At 42.3% G+C, this 22,832-nt stretch overlaps 1 protein-coding gene across 1 annotated transcript in view; it reads left to right on the top strand.

The window, feature by feature from the left end:
* The window catches only part of LOC308513842 (maestro heat-like repeat-containing protein family member 1), a gene marked incomplete at both ends in the record, with an annotated part of 68,652 nt that extends 46,441 nt beyond the window's left edge, over window positions 1–22,211 (top strand). Inside the window, 7 exons of the mRNA XM_081083943.1 lie at window positions 303–476; window positions 11,543–11,701; window positions 12,279–12,401; window positions 13,278–13,383; window positions 15,569–15,634; window positions 21,633–21,765; window positions 22,202–22,211. Of these exons, the coding sequence (XP_080940069.1) occupies window positions 303–476; window positions 11,543–11,701; window positions 12,279–12,401; window positions 13,278–13,383; window positions 15,569–15,634; window positions 21,633–21,765; window positions 22,202–22,211 (771 nt within the window). The remainder of the gene's footprint in view (window positions 1–302; window positions 477–11,542; window positions 11,702–12,278; window positions 12,402–13,277; window positions 13,384–15,568; window positions 15,635–21,632; window positions 21,766–22,201) is intronic.
* Window positions 22,212–22,832: the final 621 nt, after the last annotated feature.

Genomic DNA, 22,832 nt, shown 5'->3' with positions numbered 1-22,832 from the left:
TCAAATGTTAGTCTCTGGACCACTTAATTTATTTCCCTTGGGGTCTCTTAATTACTCAGAGCTTAGTAAATTTCCCAACCCCTCATCCTAGGGCAGTACAACATCCAGTTTATAGACTTACATAGCCTGGCCATCTGGCCTCCCAAACACCCTGAGCACCAGCCTTCCACTTCCTCTGCACATCCAGCCCCTAGATTCCCTACGTCTGTTTCTTTTAGGCACCACTTGTTTTCTCAAAACCCTATCCCTAAAGTGTTGCATGATGCCCAGGTGGAAAGTGATCTCTGCCTTCTTTCAAACAGTCAGAGTCTGTGAAGAACGTGTTTCCATCCTTGCGAGACTTCCTGAAGAGTGAGGCACGAGTGACAGTTCAGGCAGTGAAGGCCCTACGGAACATCGTTGTACATGGGTATGGAGAAGAGGTCAAGGTGATGTTCTGCAGCATCTCCAAGCATCTGCGTCCACTCATCAATGATGTATGGGCCTAAGTCCCTAGGATTAGTTGGGAACAGTATGGGCTGGGGCTGAAGGTGAACCCTGGAAGCTGAATTTAGGGCCCTGGGGCAGAGCTATGGGACTGGTGGAAGGCTAAAATCACTGAGGGGCAGAAAAAAGGAGACTTGGCTACTTGAAGCAGTGCATTAGACAGGTGCAAAATTCATTCCCTATTCCATACAGATGTAGCACTCATCCACTTACTCTCTTACCACAACTTTCCTGAAGGAGCCACTGAAGGGGAAAATGTGACATACTGATGTAAAATTGGTTCTGACTCCAACGATCTTCTCCTGCAAACTTAAAGAGTGGGGGAAGAACTCATAACTTCTACCCTCCTTCCCAACAGCACAGGGACCCTAGAATGCTAGGAGCCTTGTTACAATACCCAAAGGATCAGAAATCTGAACTTCCCAGGCCAGTAACAGCCCACTCCATGTCTCAGCCTCTTTACAGATCAGAGCCATTTTGAGTTGAAGGGACTTCACATTTGAGTGTATGCTTACTTAACAGTATTCCTGTTCTGGGATCTATCAATTTTTAATATTTGAACCTTGGATTTCAATTATTTTTGTATCGGCCTCATAATCTCGAAGAGCCTGGACACTCACTCCATGATTCATCCATTTTTCAGTTACTTTTAAAACCCAACATGTATATTTGACTTGACAAAGCCTAAAAATAATCTTTACCCTTCATCCAAACAATATAAGAACCTTAGAAGCTTGATTACACCGCCCCCGTTTTATTAATTAATATTGTCTAGTAGTTTAGTTTCACATTCTTTTAAAATCCCCAAATGTGGTCTTTAACATAATCACCACCATTGGTGTTATGTTATACAGTCAATACTCATTTAGATTTTCCCATATGTTGCTTACACATTTCTTCATTTACCTTTCCTTCTTATAGCTCTCTCCTCCCTTCTAGATTCATTTTCTTCTTTTTTCTTTGTGGCTTCATCAGTGAGGGGCTGTTAATAGCAAATGTTTTCAGTCCGGGTCTGAAAATGTCTTTATTTTGTCTCACATTTGTCTTTAGTTTTTAACAGTTTAGGATGTGTTGGCATGAATTTCTTGAGATTTAGCCTGAATTTTTGGAAATCTCTATGTTTATGTCTTTTACCATACTTTAAAAGTTTGTAGCCATTATTTCTCCAAAACATTTTCGGCACATTCGTGTTCCTCTCCTTTTAGAAATCTGATGACAGAAATGTTGGACCTTTTCCTCTTGTCCCTCGGTCCCAAGATTCAGTTCATTTTCAATAATTTTTCTCTTTTTTGTTCAGATTGGAAAATTTTTATTGATCTGTCTTCAAGTTCACTGTGTCTTTCCTCTGACACCTGTGTTTTGCTAATTTGTATTTATCAGTTTAAATATTTCCCATTTTTTTTATCTTGTCTTCTTCTTTGCTGAGGTTTTTATTTCTGAATTGATTACAAGGTTATTCAGTGTTGTTTTTGGAGTATTTTGTATCATAACTCCTTGAAGGTTTACATCAGATAATTCCAACATTTGTTTCATCTTAACTGGTATCCGTTTCATCATAACTGTTTCATCTCAATTGGCTTTTCCCATGTGAGTCAAGATTTTCTGGGCTCTTCATATACAGAGTGATTTTTTTTAATCTTCACCTGAGGATAATTTTTCTATTGATTTTTTTTATAAAAGAGAGTGGAAGGGGGAGAGAGGAGAAAGAGAGAGAGAGAGAGAGAAACATGGATATGAGAAAGACACGTAGATTGGTTGCCTCCTGCTCCTGCAGAGGACCGAACCTGTAATGGAGGTACATGCCCTTGACCAGGAATTGATCCTGTGACCCTTTGGTCCACAGGCTGATGCTCTAATCATTGAGAAAAACTGGCCAGAGTGATTTTTGATCGTATCTTTATAAATATTAAGTTATGTGACTCTGAGTCTCATTGAAATCCTATGGAGGATGTTTATAGTTTTGCTTTAGAAGGCAACTGGCCTATTTAACTTCAGGCTGCAAGTTCTGACTAGCCTTCTGTGTGCACAGTGTGATTTCCATGTCAGTCTGAATTGCCAGCCATTGCCCCCTTGAATGTTCACTTTCCCTAGGTCCTCCCTCTCTGTGACCTCCCTGATTTTACAGTTCCCTGGGGTTCCCCGGCCACAAAGCTGAGGCTTTAGTTAGCCTGCAATGCCAGGGACTTCTGTGACTGTGCCTATGTTTGGGCCAAGTGGCATGAAGGCAGAGAGAGGAAATAAAGAAATGGGGGGTTGCCCATCCTCTTGGGGCCTCAGCTCCTTCAAAAGGAAAGTAAGGTTTCCCTCCCTCAGAGTGTTGCCTCCTATAGGTTCCCCCAGGTTTGTGTGGGGGCTGTGGCATGAGAGAACAGTAGGAGAAAAAGAACTGAGGGGTTTCCCCTCTCTTTGAGCAGTGTGAGTTCCCTTTCTGGCTCTTTGAGATTAACTAGACGACTTCTCTTGGAGCATTCTGTCAGCCTATGGTGTTTCCTTCCCAGTTTCTGGTTGCCTTCTGGGCAGGTTGGGGAGACCAATCGACAGGAAAAGCCAGGCCCCTAGGTCATAGAAACCAGTGATATCCCTCTACCCCATGGGCGCTGGAGTGTCAGCAGCCTCTTTATCTTTGGCCCTGGGAATTTCCCTTTCTTGAAATTGTAATTATTTAAATATTTCTTAGTATATTTTCTTTTGCATTTTAAGATGTCTATAATGGGAAGGTTCTCAGGTTATCTTCCATATTGCTGGAGTGGGAAGTCAAGATTTATTGTCTAACTGAAAAATAGTAAATGGCCATTATATACACAATGGCAACCTAGAAACTGAAAGGCAAGGGCTGTGAAATTTGGGTTCTAGGTGCTCCTTTAACATTGACCTAGTCATATACATTTACTTGGTTAAGACTCTGTAGTTTTCGCTCCCAGTCAAGATGGCAGCATCGGTAAACACTGTACTCCCCTTTTCCCATGACCACAACAACTAAACTTCCGAGCAACCATCATTGATACCTGCCTGAACTCTAGCTGAACAAAAGCCCTATAGCTAAGGATATACAGAAGAAGCCACATCAAGGCTAGTAGGAGGGGCAGAGGCCTGGAATGAGCTGGTCCCACACCCACATGTACTGGTTAAAATTGGGAGAGAGATCTCAGCTGTGAAGTCTCCCAGTGTGGAGTAGGAGTCCCAGCCCCACACCAGGCTCTCCAGTTCCAGTGCTGGCAAGAGAAGTCCCTAACTTCTGACTAAGAAAAACAGTAGAGATGGTGGCTCAGTGAGGCGGGGGTTAGGGGGTTGGCAGGTGGAGGGGGTGAGGCTCCTGGAATCCCAAGCATTCCTCTTAAAGGGCTTTTGCATGGAATTACTCGCTGATGCGTTTACTTGCTCTGATCTCCAGCCCTGGGGCAGTACCTCAAAGGATGCCAGAGGTAGAACTGACTTATCTGGCTTCAAGGAAAGGCTGGAAGGGCAGCTGTCTCCCAGAGGAAGTGCTAGCAGAAGCTACTGTTCCTTTGCTAAGCCCTCCCCATGCATGTATAGGCAAGCATCAAATCTGAGTCTCCACTAACCTCGATAACACTGTTCCATACAAAAAGCTTGTCTTGGCATATGCCAATATTCCTAGAAATATCTCAAAGGTTCACAAACCCCAAAAAAGCAGCATCTGGCCCTGGCATGCCTTGCCCCACTTCCCAAGCAGCTCCAAGCCTGGCACTAGCAGCATCTGGCCTCAGTTTGCATCTGAGCCTCTCCCCGGCACCTCCCAGTCCACCACAAGCGGCAAACTTTGTAACTAATACAAGGTGGCCCCAGGCAGGTCACAAGCCACAGATAACCTTCACCTGCACCTCTCAATAGGCCCCAGAACCAACACGCCCAGTAGTCAGATGCAGACTACACCAGAGCAGCACCCAACTCCATCCATAATGACACACTCAAAGGGCAGACTCACATGGTACCAGAGTCCTGCTAAAGCAAATTCTGCTCTGTAGGTTCACTCCTGCACAATAGCTCCTCCACTGGAGTCATGACCAGTCCTCACACCCAATCTGCCTGAAGGTCAATCTCTGCCATTGATGTGCCAACAGCAATCAAGGCTCAACTACAATAAGAAGGCACACAAACATACAGAAGGGACATACCTAGAGCACCCAGCTCAGGTGAACAGGGAGACTGTGTCACTGGGCCCCATAGGACACCTACTACATAAGACGACTCTACCAGAGTGAGGGATGTAGCAGCTCTCCCTAATACATAGAAATAAACACAAGGAGACAGCCAAAATAAGGAGACAAAGAATCATGTTCCAATGAAAGAACAGAACAAAATTCCAGAAAAGTTACTAAATAAAATGGAGACAAGCAATCTACCAGATGCAGAATTCCAAACACAGGTTATTAGGATGCTAAATGGTCTCAGTGAGAACTTTAATGCAGAAGAAATCTAAAATCAAAGGTAGAGCCTGACCCCCATGACTCAGTGGTTGAGCATTGACCTATGAACTAGGAGGTCACAGTTCAATTACTGGTCAGGGCACATGCCCCATTTGTGAGCTCCATCCCCATTGGGGGACATTCAGGAGGCAGCCAATCAATGATTGTCTCTGACATTGATGTTTCTATCTTTCTCCCCCTCTTCCTTTCTCTCTGAAATCAATAAAAATATATTTTCAAAAACCATGAAGATAGAAAATATAAAAAAAGAACTATTTGGAAATGAACATACAATAACAAAGAAATACATTAGAGCCCTGACTGGTGTTGCTCAGTTGATTGGATGGTGTCCTGTACACCTAAAGGTTGTAGGTTCAATTCCTACTCAGGGCACATGCCCGGTTTGCAGGATTGATACCCGGTAGAGAGCATGCAGGAGGCAGCCAATCAATGCCTCGCTCTCACATGAATGCTTCTCTCTCCCTCTCCCTTCCTCTCTGTCTAAAAATAAATTTAAAAATCTTTGAAAAATAAAGAAATACATTAGAAGTAGTTAGCAGTAGATTGAATGAAGTAGTGGATCAAATCAGTGATTTCGCAGATAAGGGAGCAGACCACACCCCCTCAACACAGCAAAAAGAAAAAAGAATCCACAGAAAGTTGAGGATAGTTTAAGGGGCCTCTGTGATATCAAGTGTACCAACCTTTGTATCATTCAGGTACTAGAAGAAAGAGAGCAAAGAATTGAAAATCTATTTGAAAAAACCAGAAAACTTCCCTGACCTAGGAAGGAAACAGACATACAAGTCCTGAAAATGCAGAGAGGCCCAAATAAGATGAACCCAAAGAAGCCCACACCAAAATACATAATTAAAATGCAAAAGATTAAAAATGGAGAACCTTTAAAAAAAGAGAAGCATTGGTGAGAGAGAGAGAGAGAGAGAGAGAGAGAGAGAGAGAGAGAGAGAGAGAAGGGAGAGAGGGAAAAACCGTTTTGTTGTTCCCCTTCTTCATGGATTCATTGGTTGGTTCTTGTAGGTGCCCTGACTAGAGATCAATCCACAACCTTGCCATAGTCAGCAACACTCTATCCAACTGGGCTACCCAGTCAGGGCCAAAGAGAGAATCTCCATACTCTTTTCCACTCCCATGCACCAATCTACATTCCCACCAACAGTGCGTGAAAATTCTTTTTTCTCCACGCCAATAATTGTTACTTATTGATGATAGTCATTCTGACTGTGTGAGGTGATATTTCAGTGTGGTTTTAATTTGCATTTCCCTGATGATTAGTGACGAGCATTTTTTCATGTCTATTTTCCATCTGTATGCCCTCTTTGGAGAAGTGTTTAAATCAGTTTTCCCCCCTGGTGTTGAGCTGTATAAATTCTTTATAAATTTTGTATATTAACCCTTTATCAGAATATGTTAACCCATTGGCGAACATGTTCTCCTATTCAGTAGGTTGTCTTTTTAAAAAATATTTTCTTATTGATTTAAGAGTGGAAGCAAGAGGGAGAGAGAAATAGAAACATCAGTGATGAGAGAGTCATTGTTAAGCTGCCTCCTGCATGTCTACATGCCTGCAACCCACGCATGTGCCCTGAATGGGAATCGAACTATGACTACCTGGTTCATAGGTTGATGCTCAACCACTGAGCAATGCCGGCTGGACTGACTTTTCACTTTGTTGATGGTTTTCTTTGCTGTACAGAAACTTTTTAGATTGATGTAGTCACATTTGTTTATTTTTTCTTGATTCCTTTGTCCAAAGAGATATATCAGAAAGGAAAATATTGCTAAGAGAAGTGTCAGAGATTTTACTCTATTGTCATCTAGAAGTTTTATGGGTTTAAGTCTTTAGTCCATTTTCAGTTTATTCTTGTGTATGGTGTAAGAAGGTGGTCTAGTTTCTTTCTCTTTTTTTGCATGTGTCTGTCCAATTTTTTCAACACCATTTATTGAATGGACTGTCTTTACCCCATTGTATGTTCTTGCCTCCTTTGACCATATAGGCGAGGGTTTATTTCTGGACTCTCCATTTTGTTCTGTTGATTTTTTTTTTTTGTTTTTTTTTTTTGGGGGGGGGGGGCGGGGAGGGGTTTTGCCAGTACCATGCTGTTTTGATTACTATGGCCTTTGATATCAGGTAACATGATACCTCCAACTTTGTATTTCTTTCTCAAGATTGTTATTGGCTATTTGGGGTCTTTTGTGGTTCTAGATAAATTTGTGGATTATTTGTTCTAGTTCTGGGAAATAAAACATTGATATTTTGATAGGAATTATATTAAATGTATAGATTGTTTTAGGTAGTATGGATATTTTGACTATGTTAATTTTTCCTATCCAGTATAATCTTCCATTTATTTGTATCTTCTTCAGTGTATTTCTTTAATGTCTTCCATAGTTTTCTGAGAATGGTTCTTCTATCTCCTTGGTTAAATTTATTCCTAGGTATTTTATTTTATATATATTTTTTTCATATATTCTATTGATTTTTTACAGAGAGGAAGGGAGAGAGATAGAGAGTTAGAAACATCGATGCGAGAGAAACATCGATCAGCTGCCTCCTGCACATCTCCTACTGGGGATGTGCCTGCAACCCTGGTACATGCCCTTGACGGGAATCGAACCTGGGACCCTTCAGTCCACAGGCCGACGCTCTATCCACTGAGCCAAACTGGTTTCGGCTATTTTATATCATTTTTGATGCAGTTGTAAATGAGATTGTTCTCTTAGGTTTACTTTCTGGTAGTTTATTATTGGTTTTTACAAATGCAACTGCAAAGGAAAAAAAGGAAAAAAATGCAATGGATTTCTGAATATTTATTTTGTATCCTGATACTTTACTGAATTAATTTATCAATTCTAGTAGTCTATTTTGTTGGAATCTTTAGTGTTCTCAATATACAGTATCATGTCATATGCAAATAATGACAGTTTTATTTCTTTCCAGTTTTGATGCCTTTTATTTCTTCTTCTTGTCTCATTGCAGAACTATGTTGCCTAAGAGTGGTGGAAATGGACATCTCTGTCTTGTTTCTGATCTTTTAGTTTTTCCCTGTTGAGTTTGATGTTAGTTGCATGTTTGTGATAGATGGCCTTTATTATGTTACGGTATGTTCTCTCTATTTCTTCTTTGCTGAGAGTTTTTTTAAAATCATAATTTTGATGTGTCTTGGCGTGGTTCTCTTTGGGATTATCTTGTAGAGGACTCTCTGCACTTCCTGGACATGTGTGTCTTTTTCCTTCATAAAGTTAGGAAAGTTTTCCATCATTATTTCTTCAAATAGGTTTTTAATCCCTTGCTTGCTTTCTGGTCCTTGTGGTGCCCCCGATAATGCAGACATTGGTATACTTGATGTTGTCCCAGAGGCCCCTTATGGCATTATCATTTTTTAAAATTCTCTTTTAGCCCTGGCTCGTTCACTGAGTGTTTAGAGCATAGGCCCATGGACAGAAGGGTCACAGGGTCAATTCTGGTCAAAGGTTCAATACCTGGCCCTGGTTGGGGAGTGTGCGGGACGCAACCAATCCATGTGTCTCTCTCACATCAATGTTTCTCTCCCTCTGTCTCTCCCAGTCCCTTCCAACTCTCTCTAAAAATTACTAGATAAAATATCCTCGGATGAAGATTAACAACAAGAAGAATTCTCTCTCTCTCTTTTTTTTTCACTGCTCTGATTTGCTATTCTATGCTACCTTATCTTCCAAATTGCAAATTCAATCCTTTGCTTCATTTAGTCTATAGTTGGTTCCTTCTAGTGTATTCTGTATTTTTCACTGGTTCTTTTTTATAGTTTCTGTGTTCTATTACTATCTTTTCTTGTTTTCACTGAGTTCATCCGTTCTTCCCTACGTTTATGGAGCATCCTTTTAACCATTGTTTTGAACTCTGTATTTAGTAGATTGCTTGCCTTCATTGTTTTTAGTTCCTTTCCTGGGGATTTGTCTCTTATTATATTTGGGGCATGTTTCCTTGTATTCTCACGTTGGGTACCTCTCTGTATTTGCTTTATTGTATTAGGTAGATCTGCTATGTCTCCCCATCTTGGTATTTATTTCGTAGGTGTCCTGCGGGGCTTGGTAGTGCTGTCTCCCTGATCACTAGAGCAAGGTATTCTGGGAGTGTGTTATGTGAGCCCTCTTGTTGTAGTAGGGTCTTTTTGAAAAAGAATGTTTATTTATTTTTAGAGAGAAAAGAAGGGAGAAAGAGAGAGAGAAACATCAGTATGAGAGCAACATTGATCAGCTGCCTTCTGCACTCTCCCTTAATAGGGATAGAGCCCACAATCTGGGCATGTGGCCTGACCAAGAATTGAACTGGCAATCTTTCAGTGCACAGGAAGACAACCAACCTACTGAAGCACACTAGCCAGGGCTGTAGTTGACCCTTATTGATGTTGGTGCATCCATGGGTGGGGTTTACCTTCAGGCTGGCTGAATATGAGGATTGACCCTGATCTCACTGTATGAGCTGCTGGGCAGGGACTAACCCCATGAAGTAGAATTCACCCCAGCAGGGTCTGGTATCTGCCAAAATCTTCCTTTCAATGTGCCACTTGTGGGGCTAATTGCGTTGTGCTCTAATGTGGTCTGAAGCCTGCCACCAGGTCCTGAGGCCTCTTGGGAGGGACTCTGGTGCTGGTGAATATCAGATGCTGCCTGTGACTGGCCCTGGGCTACCTGTCAGGAGCTACAAAAGATCCACATTTTGTGGAAGCCTCTGCAAGACAGGGGTGCATATGGGAGGAGCCAAAGTGCATGCCAAGGCCAGGCTCCACTAGCACCAAACCCATGGGAGGGGTCAGCAGAAGTCCCAAGGCACTCCAAGATATGCCTTTCCTGCTGGCTTCCTGTTAGACCAAATCACTGGAATTGCCTCTGGCAATATGCAAATTGAAGTAGGTTCTCATGTTAGGGCCAGTGGTATTCACCAGGTTGATACATATACAAACCTGAAGCCAGTACTACTTCTGAGGCCGTTCAGCAAATGTCTCATTGTACACCAGGCCCAGCTGCCAGCTGCCACCTGCATTGGGCCTACAGACATTTGTGGTGGGGTGGGTTTTTAAGGGAGTCATCAGGGTGAGGCCAGCAGAGTTTATAGGGCTAAAACAGACCAATATTTGGTCATGTGGATAGAGAGCTTTGCACAGCAATGGTGGCTCCAGTCAGCATGTGAGGGGGAAAATGACCCTCACCCTAAAGCCACAGAACTCAGTATCTGACATCCCGTTTGTCTGCCTACACATCCTAAAGATCCCTCCAAGAAAGTCTGCACTGCCAGCTCAGGCTGGCTGGTGGGAGCTTGGCAGGGCAGGGAAACAGGTATTTGGGAGAGAGTACTAATACATTCCACCAGGCTGATGCCCTGTGGAGGGGAATGCTCAACCCAAGAAATATGGCATCTGTGGACTGTGGTGGGAGAGGGATTCAACACAAGGACCTTGCTGGCTGTCCCTTTAGCTCTCTCCCTGAAGCCACACAACCCAGTCTCTCCCTGTATGACTCCAGTCTGCCCTGAGCCACCTTCCCTGTGCTGGAGTCCATGGCGAGAGGCTGCAAACAACATTTTCTGCACTGACTTTTTAAGGGGGCTCCTGGGATTCCAGCAGACTCCCTTCTCTCCCTAATAGATGGAATCTCTGATGACTTTCACAGCCAGGAATTAGGTGGGTTTCTCTTCCTTTTGTGGTGCTCCAGGCTGAGGAGCCTGTGTTGCGTTGAGCCCGTTGCTCCTGACAGAGGACTTCGTAGGTGAAATATCTCTCCAGATTCTCTACTGCTGCACATGTGGGGCCACCTCTTTTTGAGCCTCAGTCCATCCTACCAGTCTCCATGTGGCTGCTTCTGTAAATCCTTGGTCATAAGACTTCTGTTCAGCTGGACTTCAATTGGTTACTTAGGTTGATTGTTCTAAAATTTAGTTGTACTTCTGGTTTGATCCTGGGAGGAGGTGAGTGTAACTTCCACCTACTCCACCACTGTATTGGATCCTGTTGGGTTTTTTTTTTAATTAAAATACTAACATTGAATCATCCCTCTGTATAGCCATTATGTGCTTTGTGCAAAATATAATTCAACTTGTTAAAATATCTGTTTTCCATATCCTACAAATTGAGGAACTGTCTTGTCCCATCATGTCTGCTATTTAGTAAGTGCCTAGCTCATAATAGGTGCTTAAAAAATATTTGTACAGTTAATATATACTATACTCTTGAAAGTGTATAAAGTTTAGCTGTTTGTGATCCTTGCTAATTAACACAAGCTAATATAGATTTAAACAATTACAGCATAACCGGGACAATTAAATTTTTTTTAAATTTGGCATTCTTGAGCTAAATCCCCAGAAGAGAATAAAGTGATAGGTTGTAGATATGATCCAGAGCAGAACTGAAATTATAATCTTAGTTTCCCTAGCACAGTGCCATAACCCTAGGAGGCTTATTAGCTCTAGGGGGCTAAGAGATTTACTCAGCTACACAAATCATGTTGCCTTTCCAGTATGTAAAAGCAGCATCCTTTGGACATGAAAAATGAAATGTGGGTGTATGAAAGCCAAGCCAGGCAGGGTCAGAGGGAAACCATAGCTTCCTCATTCTCCGTTTTGCTCTTCATGGCAGGAGAGGGACCAGGTGAGGATCACAGCCACCTCTGCCTTTGGGCACATGCTACATCGAGTCAACAAATTCAGGCCTGGATATGGCATCAAGAAACATCTGTACAGTTTTTTAGTCCCGCTGCTGCTTAGCTTAGAGAACGACAACACAGAGGTGGTCAAGGTATGGGTGATCTCTGTCCTGCCAAACTCAGCCTGATACAACCCCTATCTGCTAGAGCACAGCCCCTTCCCTTTAGTCCTCTTTCATGAGCCTGGTCTGGGATCTACATTCACTCTACACCAGTGGTTCTCAACCTTCTGGCCATTTAAATACAGTTCCTCATGTTGTGACCCAACCATAAAATTATTTTCGTTGCTGCTACATAACTGTAATGTTGCTACTGTTATGAATCGTAATATAAATATCTGATATGAAGGATGGTCTTCGGCGACTCCTGTGAAAGGGTCGTTCGACAGCCAAAGGGTCACGACCCACAGGTTGAGAACCGCTGCTCTACACCTCTTTGGTATCATCTTCTGGGCTGAATCTGAGCACTTTTACCCTCTACTGGGTGCCATCAGTCTTAGACAGATATGGTACTCCTCCCTGAAGTTATTTACATCTTTTCACACGATCAAGGCCCCTGATCCCAGCAACTAATCCCAACCAAACCCCTTGTGGGCTAGTTTCATGGTCAGGCCTGGCTCTCTAGAATTATAGGAGTGAGACTTAGGATTTCCTTGTCTCCATCCCATAGGCCTGTGGAGCAGCCCTGACTGAGTGGACTAAGGTGATTGGCTGGTCGTCCTTCACACAGATGTTTCAGCATACCACCCTCAGTGATCACATGCAGGTGTTGGAAGAAACATGCAACCATTTGGTGAGTGAGAGTCTCTGAGGAAGCCGGTTGCAATATGCATGCTATGGACTCACTGGCAGACTTGGTGGGCAAAGAGGAGAAGGCTGACAGAAGATGTATTCTTTCCTTTCCTTGATTCTCATTCTTTCTCATCAGCAAACTCTGAGAACCCACATTTGGGATGCCAGTCCCTGGATCTCCATATTTGATCCTCTTAGCATCCCAAACTGCCTCAGAGGCTAGGGACATCATGCAAGGTGAATAGATGCCAATGGGATAGAAGCCTTCTGGTTAGAGGAAGAAGTATAGACAGGATTCCTCAGGGCTTGAGATCACCAATCATGGTAGTAACGGTCTGTAGCTTCAGTGACTTCAGTGAAGTCAAGAACAGGCCATAGAGCAGGAATCCTTGTTGAAAAGTAAACATTTAAGGGCTACGCAAGTAGGTTAGGAACTAAATGATTAATTCTAATATTATGAATTTGAATGTTTTACATAGATAGAGCACTTTACCCTGTACACTTTAACATCCATTATCCCATTGGAGCCACTGGTAGGTTCGGCAGGTTTTATTTCAACACTTCAGATGAAAAAGCTGAGGCCAGTGTCAGGACCAGTATTCAAACATGCGTCTCCTGGCTCTACATCAGTTGTTTTCTCCCTTATCATGTTGGTTCCTAGGGGCAAAATTCTCTTTTTGAACTTCCTGCTGAGTCTGCACTGTTGCTGGGGTGGGGGTGTCTGAGTGTCTAGGTTCACATCGTTTAAGCGGACTGAAGACAGAAAATGCTGCTGCTTGTGGACAAGGTGAGAGGGCCAAGGCTGCAAGACGGTCTTCAGTAGAGTTCCCAGCAGCCCCCCTCTCCTTGTCAGCATTACACCTCTTTGACTTCACAGGTGAATACATGCAAAAGACAATTAGTGGGGGAGTTACTGTTTCAGAGCTTCAGCTTCCTGAAGAGCTCCGAGTCCTTCCTACGGACAGCTGCACTCCATTTCATAGGTAAGGGGTCCCTCCTGTCAATTCCTCCCTTCTCTCCAGCAGGAAAGCCCTCCTTGACCTTTCACTAAAGGGCTAAGCCAGAACCATGGCATGAAGAAGTTGGTTACATCCTTTCCTAGCTCTGACCTGATTTGAGATATGCTGTCAGAATCCAAAATTTGTGTTAGAAAAGCCTGGGGAGGAGTAGTAAGCTATCTGCCTTTGTCCTGGCTCTGTGTGCATCTACACACTTTGTCAGCATGCTGCTTTGTGAGGAAGAGAAATGTATGCATTTGGAAGGAAAAAACTGTTGCTTCAACTGGAACCCCATGGATTTCTCAAAATATTTTTTGTTTTAAACTATAACTGTATGTGTTTATGTTAGAAAGCATAAAATATTCAGAGTGTCTGAAAGAAGACAATGAGTAATGCCAGAACTTACATCATTTGGATTTAACCACTACTAACACCATAGAATTATTTTTCTTAAAAATATGCTACACACACACACACATACACACACACACATGCACATGCACACACACACATATATATAGCACTTTAAAAAATATATGTTTTTAATTGATTTTAGAGAGAGAAGAAGGGAGAGAGAGAATCATTGATTGGCTGCCCCCTGCATTCCCCCTACTGGATATTGAGCCCACAAGCCAGGTAGGTGCCTTGACTGGGAATTGAACCATAATATCTTGGGTCCTTGACCGATGCTCAATCACTGACCCACTGGAGCAGAACTATAGAACTTCCATTTATTTGATTATTTTAAATATTTTTATTGATTTTTTACAGAGAGGAAGGGAGAGGGATAGAGATTTAGAAAAAAAATGAGAGAGAAACATTGATCAGCTGCCTCCTGCACACTCCCTACTGGGGATGTGCCCACAACCAAGGTACATGCCCTTGACCAGAATGGAACCTGGGAGCAAAAAGTTAGGGCAAACTTTTTAAAAGTAAACTTTGGTACATAGCTCTATCACAAATACATGCATTACATACTCATCAACATTTTATTTAATGACTACATGATATTAATTTTATTGTATAGATGGATTTATGAAACCAGTCCTTATTTTTGAATATTGAGACTGTGTTATCTTTTGTTTTTATAGACAGGGACATAGTGGTTAAATCTCTGCATGTCATCATGATTATTTTGTTAAGATACATTGCTTAAAAGTAGAGTTCCTGACTCTTCCCATTTGCAACGTCATGGATGGAACTGGAGAGCATTATGCTAAGTGAAATAAGCCAGTCAGTGAAGGAAAAACAGCACATGATCTCACTCATTCATGGATAATAGAGACCATTATAAACTTTTGAACAATAATAGATACAGAGGCAGAGCTGCCTCAAACAGATTGTCAAACTGCATTGGGAAGGCCGGGGAGGGTTGGGGGGCAGGAGGTAGGGGGGTAAGAGATCAACTAAAGGACTTGTATGCATGCATATAAGCATAACCAATGGACATAAGACACTGGGGAATAGGGGAGGCTAGGGGACTGTCTAGGGCGGGGGGATAAAATGGACACATATGTAATACCCTTTGTAATACTTGAAGCAATAAAAAAGAAGAAAAAAAAAGAAAAAACAAAACAAAACACACACACACACACACACACACACACACACACACAAGTAGAGTTCCTGGACCCAAAGGGTATGCGGAATTTTAAGGATTTGGAACTGGCCTCTAAAAAGTTAGATTCATTTTCTCTTGTCACCAGTATGTATATGAGTATCCATTTCGCCAAACATTTGGCAACACTAGGTAATAAGTTTTTAAAATCATTACCAATTTGCTAGGTGAAAACAAAGAAGCTTGTTGTTTTGGTTATTATTATTTTTTTTTAATCAACAGCTAGGTTATGTATTTTGTCCTGTTTATTGCCCATCCATATTTTATTTTTGCAAATTATTGCCTAGTGCCCCCTGTCCATCCTTCTGTTGGAGTAGGAGCCCCATGAAGTTTAACATCCTTGGCGCAGGCTCCACTTATCAGCTGGGTCACAGCTGCTCTGAGGGCTGTTCTTTCACTAGGTCACTGACATGTAGCCAGCAAGGCATCTCTTACATACATTCCTTGCTAAAATCATTTTATAAATTTCCTTGTTCACTACCGAGCCTGGGGAAAGGGATGGCCCAAAGGCTCAGGAATTCTGGATAGACTTTACATCTGTTCTGTCTTTAGCATTAATAGCTAAGAAGATAAACCTGCATTCCATACATGAGGATGATGTGCAGCTGTTACGAAATGGTGAGTCTGGGCCTCGCACCTGGGTTCTGGGTTACATAAGGGGATGGGTCAAGATAGAAATTAGGAAGGGGCAATTCCTGATGTACATATGCCATTATTTTAAAAGTTTACTCTTACCAGTATGAATGTTATATCTAAAAGTTTAAGTGAAGAGAAGTAAGAGAAAGATAAGATTATTTATCATCATACCAGTTAGATAAAAGCTCTGCTAACAACACGTTCTTGTCACTGCTCCTCTGTCCTGTGCTCTGGGCTGACCCTGCAGAGGTGTGTAAGGCAGACATGGTTCCTTTTCCCCCGAAGAACATGCAGTTTTGTGTTCTTTTTTACTGCCTTAAAATATTTTAAAATTAATTTATACTTATAGAGCCCTTGATATATTAATATTTAAGTTATTTCAATTTTTTTGCTATTCAAACAATGCTACCATGAACATTCTTATATATGCCTCCTTATATGCAAGTGTAATTCTTACTCCAGACTAGGTACTAAAAGGTAGACTTTTATTATGCATGTTGAACTTAACCGAGTTTAAAGTACAACATTTTAATCTTTCCTACTATGTTGACATGAATTTCAATCACCGCCTTTCCCAATTACAGACTTTTATTAACCAATATTTTAGTTCCTTTTGTAAAATCATAATTTATATGCTATGATTACTGTTATTGTATACAAACTATAGATTTACAAAGTGTTATATGCTCACCATTCCTTTTTATATCTCTGACCATCCCTCAGGGGTCATTTTTCTCCATCCTTTTAGAAGTTTCTTTAGTACTGGTATCTTTTTCAAAAATCCTCACTGGAAGATATGTTTATTGCCTTGAGAAGGGAGAGTAGGAGAGAGAGAAAGAGAGAGAGAGAGAGAGAGAGAGAGAGAGAGAGAGAGAGAGAGAGAGAGATCAATCGGTTGCCTCCTGTACGTGCCCTATAGGGGATGGAACCTGCAACCTTTTGGTGTAGGGAATGACACTCCAACCAACTGAGCCACCTGGCCAGGGCTAGTGCTGGTATCTTTTTTTTGCACACTTTTTATTAATATTTTTATTGATTAAGTTATTGCATTTTAGTGCTGGTATCTTGATAATATACTGTCTTAGATTTTGTTTGTAAGAATTTCTTCTTACCCTCATCCTTGCAAGATAGCTTTACTAGTTTTAAAATTCTACACCAACAATTAATTTCTCTCAGCATTTTGAAGACATTGTGCTATTATTTCCTGGCTTTCTTTGTTGCTAACTAGAAGCCTACTATTCTAGTTTTTTTTTTCCATTGTAGGTAATCTCTCCTTTTCCTGTGGCTGTTTTAAGATTTTTTAAAATGTTATTTAAAAATATAGAGAATCTATCTAATAAAGAGGAAATATGCTAATTGACCCTTATTCCAGCGCAAATATGGCAGTGTCCACAGCCAATAAGGAGGGAATATGCTAATTGACTGCCCCGCCCTCAAAGATGGCGGTACCAACAGCCACAAGATGGCGGTGCCCAGTCCCCTCAGCCCCCCCCCAGGGCGGCAGGTACGCAGCAAGGCCGAGCCTGCCCCCAGTGGGCACAGCTGCTCCACTTGCCTGCTTCCGGAGACTCCCACTCCACTCAGCCCCCCAGCTGCCCAGGTCCAGCCTGAGACTAAGAATTAGGGCTAGCCGATGCTTATGCTGCCGGCAGGGGCAGCAGCAGAGGTGTGATGGGGTGTTGCCTGCCCCTGATTGCCGGGTCACCTCCCACACCTGAGGGCTCCTGGACTGTGAGAGGAGCCTCATCCAGTGCATGAATTTTCTTTCACTGGGCCTCTAGTAATATAGTAACCAGGTTCCCATACTCCAATTTCAGCAAGTAGCAATTCATGGTCACCTTTTCTTTTTTAAAAGATATGTGGTTTGCTGTTGTTGTTGTTTTTTATTTCAGAAAGAGGAAGAGAGAGGGAGAGAGAGAGAGGGAGAGGGAGATAGAAACATCAATGATGAGAATTATCAATTGGCTGCCTCCTGCATGCCCCCTACTGAGGATTGAGCTCACAACCAGGCATGTGGCCTGACCAGGAATCGAACAGTAACCCCCTGGTTCATGAGTCTATGCTGAACTACTGAACCATGTTGGCCAGGTCTCCATTATTTTTAATCTTACCAAAGTCCTAAAAAAGAGGTAGGAATGGAAGTTGGTAGTGTGGAGAAAGAGGAGCTGCTATTCCCAATGTCCATCAGAAGAGAAAGTTTTACCTCACCTTTCAAAACCCTTTGCTCCCTTCAGTCCCTGAAGAGCCACACCTATGTTTTATATAGGATGTACTTCTGCTGACTCCCTGCCATTGTTCTCTAGTAATTACATTTGTTAATTATTGAAAACCTACTGTATACCATGTACTATTCTAAGCATGAGATAGTGCAGTGAACAAAACTGATAACCTATCCTTCATGCAGTTTACATTCTAGTCGGGAAGGGAGGAATACCCCCTCAACAAATACGTAGATGTTAGATAAGCACTGTGGAGGTCACTATCTCCATAAGGCAAGGGGTAAGAAGGGCCGGAGTGGGGTCCGGGGTACCCCTCCGCTATGGGACATTTAAGAAGACAGCCGGAGGAAATGAGGGAGTGAACCCTATGACTCTTTGAGGGATAAGCACTTGGCATGTTCAAGGAAGAACAAGAAGAGCAATGTGATGGCATGGAGTGAGCAAAAGGACGGGCAGGAGGTGATGAGATCAGAGAACAGCAGTGGGGTCATGTTGATGCGGCCTTTAGCCATGGTAAAGATTTAGGGTTTTACTTGAGTGTAGGGTGCAGCATGGAACACAGTTCTTAACTCTGCTAATGGACACTGGGAAGAGTTTAGGTTGCTTGTGATCAATGGTGAGTGGTATAATTCATTCCAGGACCAAATGGAAAGGATTTTTGAATTACTTATTCTTCACTATTTTTCATACCACAGTTTCCTTCCTTGATGTAGAGACAAGATGAAGAGAATGTTTGCTTTTCTAGCTCCTGTTTCTATGTCTCAGCCCTTTTGTAGTTGAGAGTGTTATGTGTTTGTCTGAAAGTCCTGGCATGAATGCCACAGGCTTGCTGTTCTGGTGTTGCAGATGCCTATCCTCAGGGGCTTTGCCCTCTACTTTGAGCCCAGTTAAAGTTTCCTGGTGCCTGCTGTGAGGTAATATTTGAGGGATGCTGTTTGTGAGGTAGTGGTGGAATCGTGTCTAAGAGGAAATACCTAGCAGACAACTGGAGAGAGACAAGTCCTTGTCTTTACAGCTCTTTGTCCAGAGAGTAAAATGGTAAATGACTTCTAAGGGTACTTTCTTCCACAAAGTCTGCATTACTCAGACCACTGTCACATACTAGATCTCTTGATAATGAGCCATGTGAACTTGGGGTGCCTCAGTTTCTCCATTGGCATCATGAGGATAATAGTGCTGATCTTGAACATTGTTTTGAAGATTGAACACAAAACATGGGAAGCACTGAGCTTTGCTGGGCACATAGATGTCCCACAAAACATCTGTGTTGAACTGACTCAGGCTTCTGGACCAGGGGAGGGGTGGTAGTGGGAGGGCAGGTAGGGAGTATATTTGTAGCTAAGGGAGTATATTTGTTGCTTCCCAGAGAGAAGCCATTCTACTGCTAGCACATTAACCATCAGCTGGTAGCATCTGCCCTCTGAGGGCTTGACCCTGGCTTTATTTCTGGCTCTGACATTTTGTATGCTGGCTGCCTTCTCTTACGTTTTACAGTTGAGGTCTCTACTAAATAGTAGACACCTATTCCAGCTACCATAGTTCAATTTCAGGGAAAGTATATCCAGAATGGAAATGTTGGACTCCTATGTCTATCATTGAATTCCCCTTGCCTTCCTCTTCCCACCCAGCCTCCTAGAAAGATGCCCAAATACCTAGATAGGAGGACATTTTTCCAAAGGAAAATACTTGTCGTGTTTCCCTCCACGTCCTGCGTGGTTCAGGGTTCGGGTCTGGAAGAGGAGCCGCACAACAAATGAAATAGAAAAGACAAGAGATAATTTGGGAATATTGGGGGCCAGGCGAGCAAGTCCAACTCAAGGAGAAGGACTTCCACTGTGCTCAGGTCTCACCAAGCTTTTTATAGTGAGAGGTAAACAAGGTAGTGGTTACCATAGTTACACAGTTCTTGTGAGTTTCACTTGTTTTGACCATGGTTACACTTCCTGCACTTCCTCAGCCCCTTAGCTTCCCAGATAAGATCTAGGGAGTGTTATAAGGTCAAGCCTAATTATGCTAAGAGGACTGTGCCCTCTAAGCTGGGAATTGTTTGTGACTTTACCCACAGGTCAGTCCGAGGCTTAACCCTATATCAGCTTCCCACAAATACTTCTAATTACACTTCCACCCATGTCTAGTGCTGAGCAAACCTGTGGTTGAGAAGTGGTTCTTTAAAGGATTGTATATTTTTCTATATAGTGCAAGCCCAACTCTCTTTTTTTCTATTCTAAATGAGATCAACGTGAAGCTGTAGACTTTGATGGCCTGGTTGGCTTTTAGATTTGTTGAGCCCACATTCTTCCTGTCCCTTTTCTCCTTTGCAATACTAGTAAGTAATTTCCTGTCTCCATCCCTCTGTTCCCACTCAACTCTGAACTATGCACCCCTATTCCTTAACTGGACCACTTTGTCAGCTCCTGACATGCGGTTCCTCTCTCTACACTACTCTCCATGCAGCAGCCAGGATCTCCTTGAAACGTGTACACTGGATATGGCACGCCTTTGCTTAAACCCCTTCAGTGGCTCTCCGCTGCTCTTTGGGTCAAAGTTTGGTCCCTTACCCTGGGTCACAGGCCCTGAAAAGTATGTCTTCTGACTTCTCTCTACCCTTAGCCTACATCATGTCCCCCTCACTAGAAGGGGCAGCCACTCTGGCTATTTTCTGCAGGATGACGCAATCCCTGCCTCCACTGAGACACTTTCTGCCCTTGATCTTCATGGGGCTGCCTTGGAGGGTGGCTCCCATTCTTTGCATCCCAGCTCAAATGTCACCTTCTCAGAGAGGCATTCCCTGACTGGCCTATCTAAAGGGGTCCTTCCCAGTTAGGTGTTCTCATCATACTGTTAAATTTCCTTCTTTGCACTTAATTTATGTTTACTTTTTTTTCTCCACTAGAATATTAAGTTCTATTTTTAAAAATATCTCTTTGTATTGATTTCAGAGAGGAAGGGGAAGGGAGAGGGAGAGAGAGATAGAAACATCAATGATGAGAATCATTGATCGGCTGCCTCCTGCATGCCCCACACTGGGGATTGAACCTGAAACCCGGGTAGGTGCCCTGACCAGGAATCGAACCGTGACCTCCAGATTCATAAGTTGATGCTAAACTACTGAGCTGCACCAGCTGGGCTAGAATGTTCTTGACTGTGGGGAATCTGTCTTTCTTATTCACTACTATATCTCTAGGAAGTTGCATATGCCACTTTCCCTTACACCCACTTGCTAAAAACTTAGTTATATGACCACACCTAGCTGCAAGGGAGGATGGGATATATAGTCTTTGTTTATAGCACAGTGCATGATGATAGTACTGTAAATCTCAATTAAGAGTTGTTGATCATTGTTTTTAACAGTGAAAAATTGCAAGCAGCCTTATTGTTTACTAATAAGGTGTTCATCAAAGAAATTATGATAGAATCATGTGATTGGATATTAAGTTATATGGGGAAATATTTTATGGGAAGAAAATGTTAATCCTATTTTTGTAAAACAAAGTGTCTGTGTTCGATATTAAAGAAATACTGCAAGGACAGGTATGAAAATATCATATTTTTTTTTTTGCGGAGTTGAGTGCTTTTTCTTTCCTTTTTAAAAAACAATTTGTATTTAAACATTTTCTATAATCAAACAATATCACTTTTACAATGACAAAAAAGTATTCTAAATGAAGTTATAATGTGACATGTGGGGTGGAAAACAATGGAGTTTGGGTAAACAGTTTTTGGAGATTGAGAATCTGAGTTGACTTCCTTTCTGGTTTCAGCTCTAGAAAGTATGAGGAATGATCCTGTGGAATCTATCCAGATTCTGGTGACTACTCTTCTTCAAAATATTGAGGAATATGTTAATCCCGAGGACAGCTCCACTTCCATTATAAGTACTCGCTTCTTCGGATTGTGTGCCAGGAAAACCCAAAAAAGAAAGAGGCACCTATTTAAGACTTTCAGACGGGAAGGAGATAATGATACTGATCGGCCCAGGAATTGGCTCCTAGGCCCTCTAAATTTACTGTGCAGCTGGTGCAAGGGAGGGTAAAAAATTCTCAGTTCTAGTAGGCAACTTAGAAAAGTCAACACAGTCACAAGCACCAGAGTCTGAAAGTCCCCCTGAGGAAACTCCATTGATCCCGAAACAAGTTGCTCCTGAGCCACTGTGAACATTTAGAGCCGGTGGCTGAAGCCTTTTCCAGTTGTTTATTCAGAGTCAGTGCTGGACTCTGCCGTGGTCTCTCCCACCTTTTCTCCAACTGGATGGGCGACTTTGGTTTAACCCCAAATAGGTAGTTTTGATCTTAGAAGAGATAGTATAGTCCTTGTTCTTTATCTCCCCTAGGGTACTGTGAGCTATCAGTATATACATTTGTAAATAAACGTTATTTTTTCATCCTAAACAAAATGGCTTCCATCCTAGTTTGGGGGTTAGGGGGTAAACCTGAGTGGCAGCAACAGCTCTGGAAGCAGTTCCTTCTACCTTCAGGTAAAGTTTCAAATGGCAAAAGGGAGGAGCAGGGTGGTAGAATCACAGGGCACCTAGTTTTCAGTCTTTCCCCCACCTCTGTACAGGTTGCATGAAATTCACATGTTTGACACATTTCCACGGGTGTATTCAGATTTCAGGTTAAAGCATAAAAGGCGTGCTTTGGGTTACATACAGTGGAGCAGCAATAACTCTAACTCTCACTCAAAAAGCACATCAAAAAGCTTTTAGGAGGGGAGTTAATGATTACTGAGTTATGTATCAATAATAGTTGCTTAGCACTTTTTATTGAATTCATTTGGCACTTGAAATACATTCAATCAGTCAAGGGTCCACTATGTTAATATTTGCACCCTCAGAACCTACTCATGATAAATGACTGAAAAATAATGATTTAATGATCTCAAATATTTCTACAAGGTGATAAGAAGACAATCCTATTTACTAGAAGTGGTAGGGAGGCTTTTGAAATTGTTGATTGCTGTTG

This window comes from Myotis nattereri (genome assembly GCF_964212035.1).
Source record: "Myotis nattereri genome assembly, chromosome: 2".
In the NCBI taxonomy this organism is placed as follows: Eukaryota; Metazoa; Chordata; class Mammalia; order Chiroptera; family Vespertilionidae; genus Myotis; species Myotis nattereri.
Note: the sequence above shows the minus strand (reverse complement) of the source record. Positions and strands in the feature narration are given on the sequence as shown.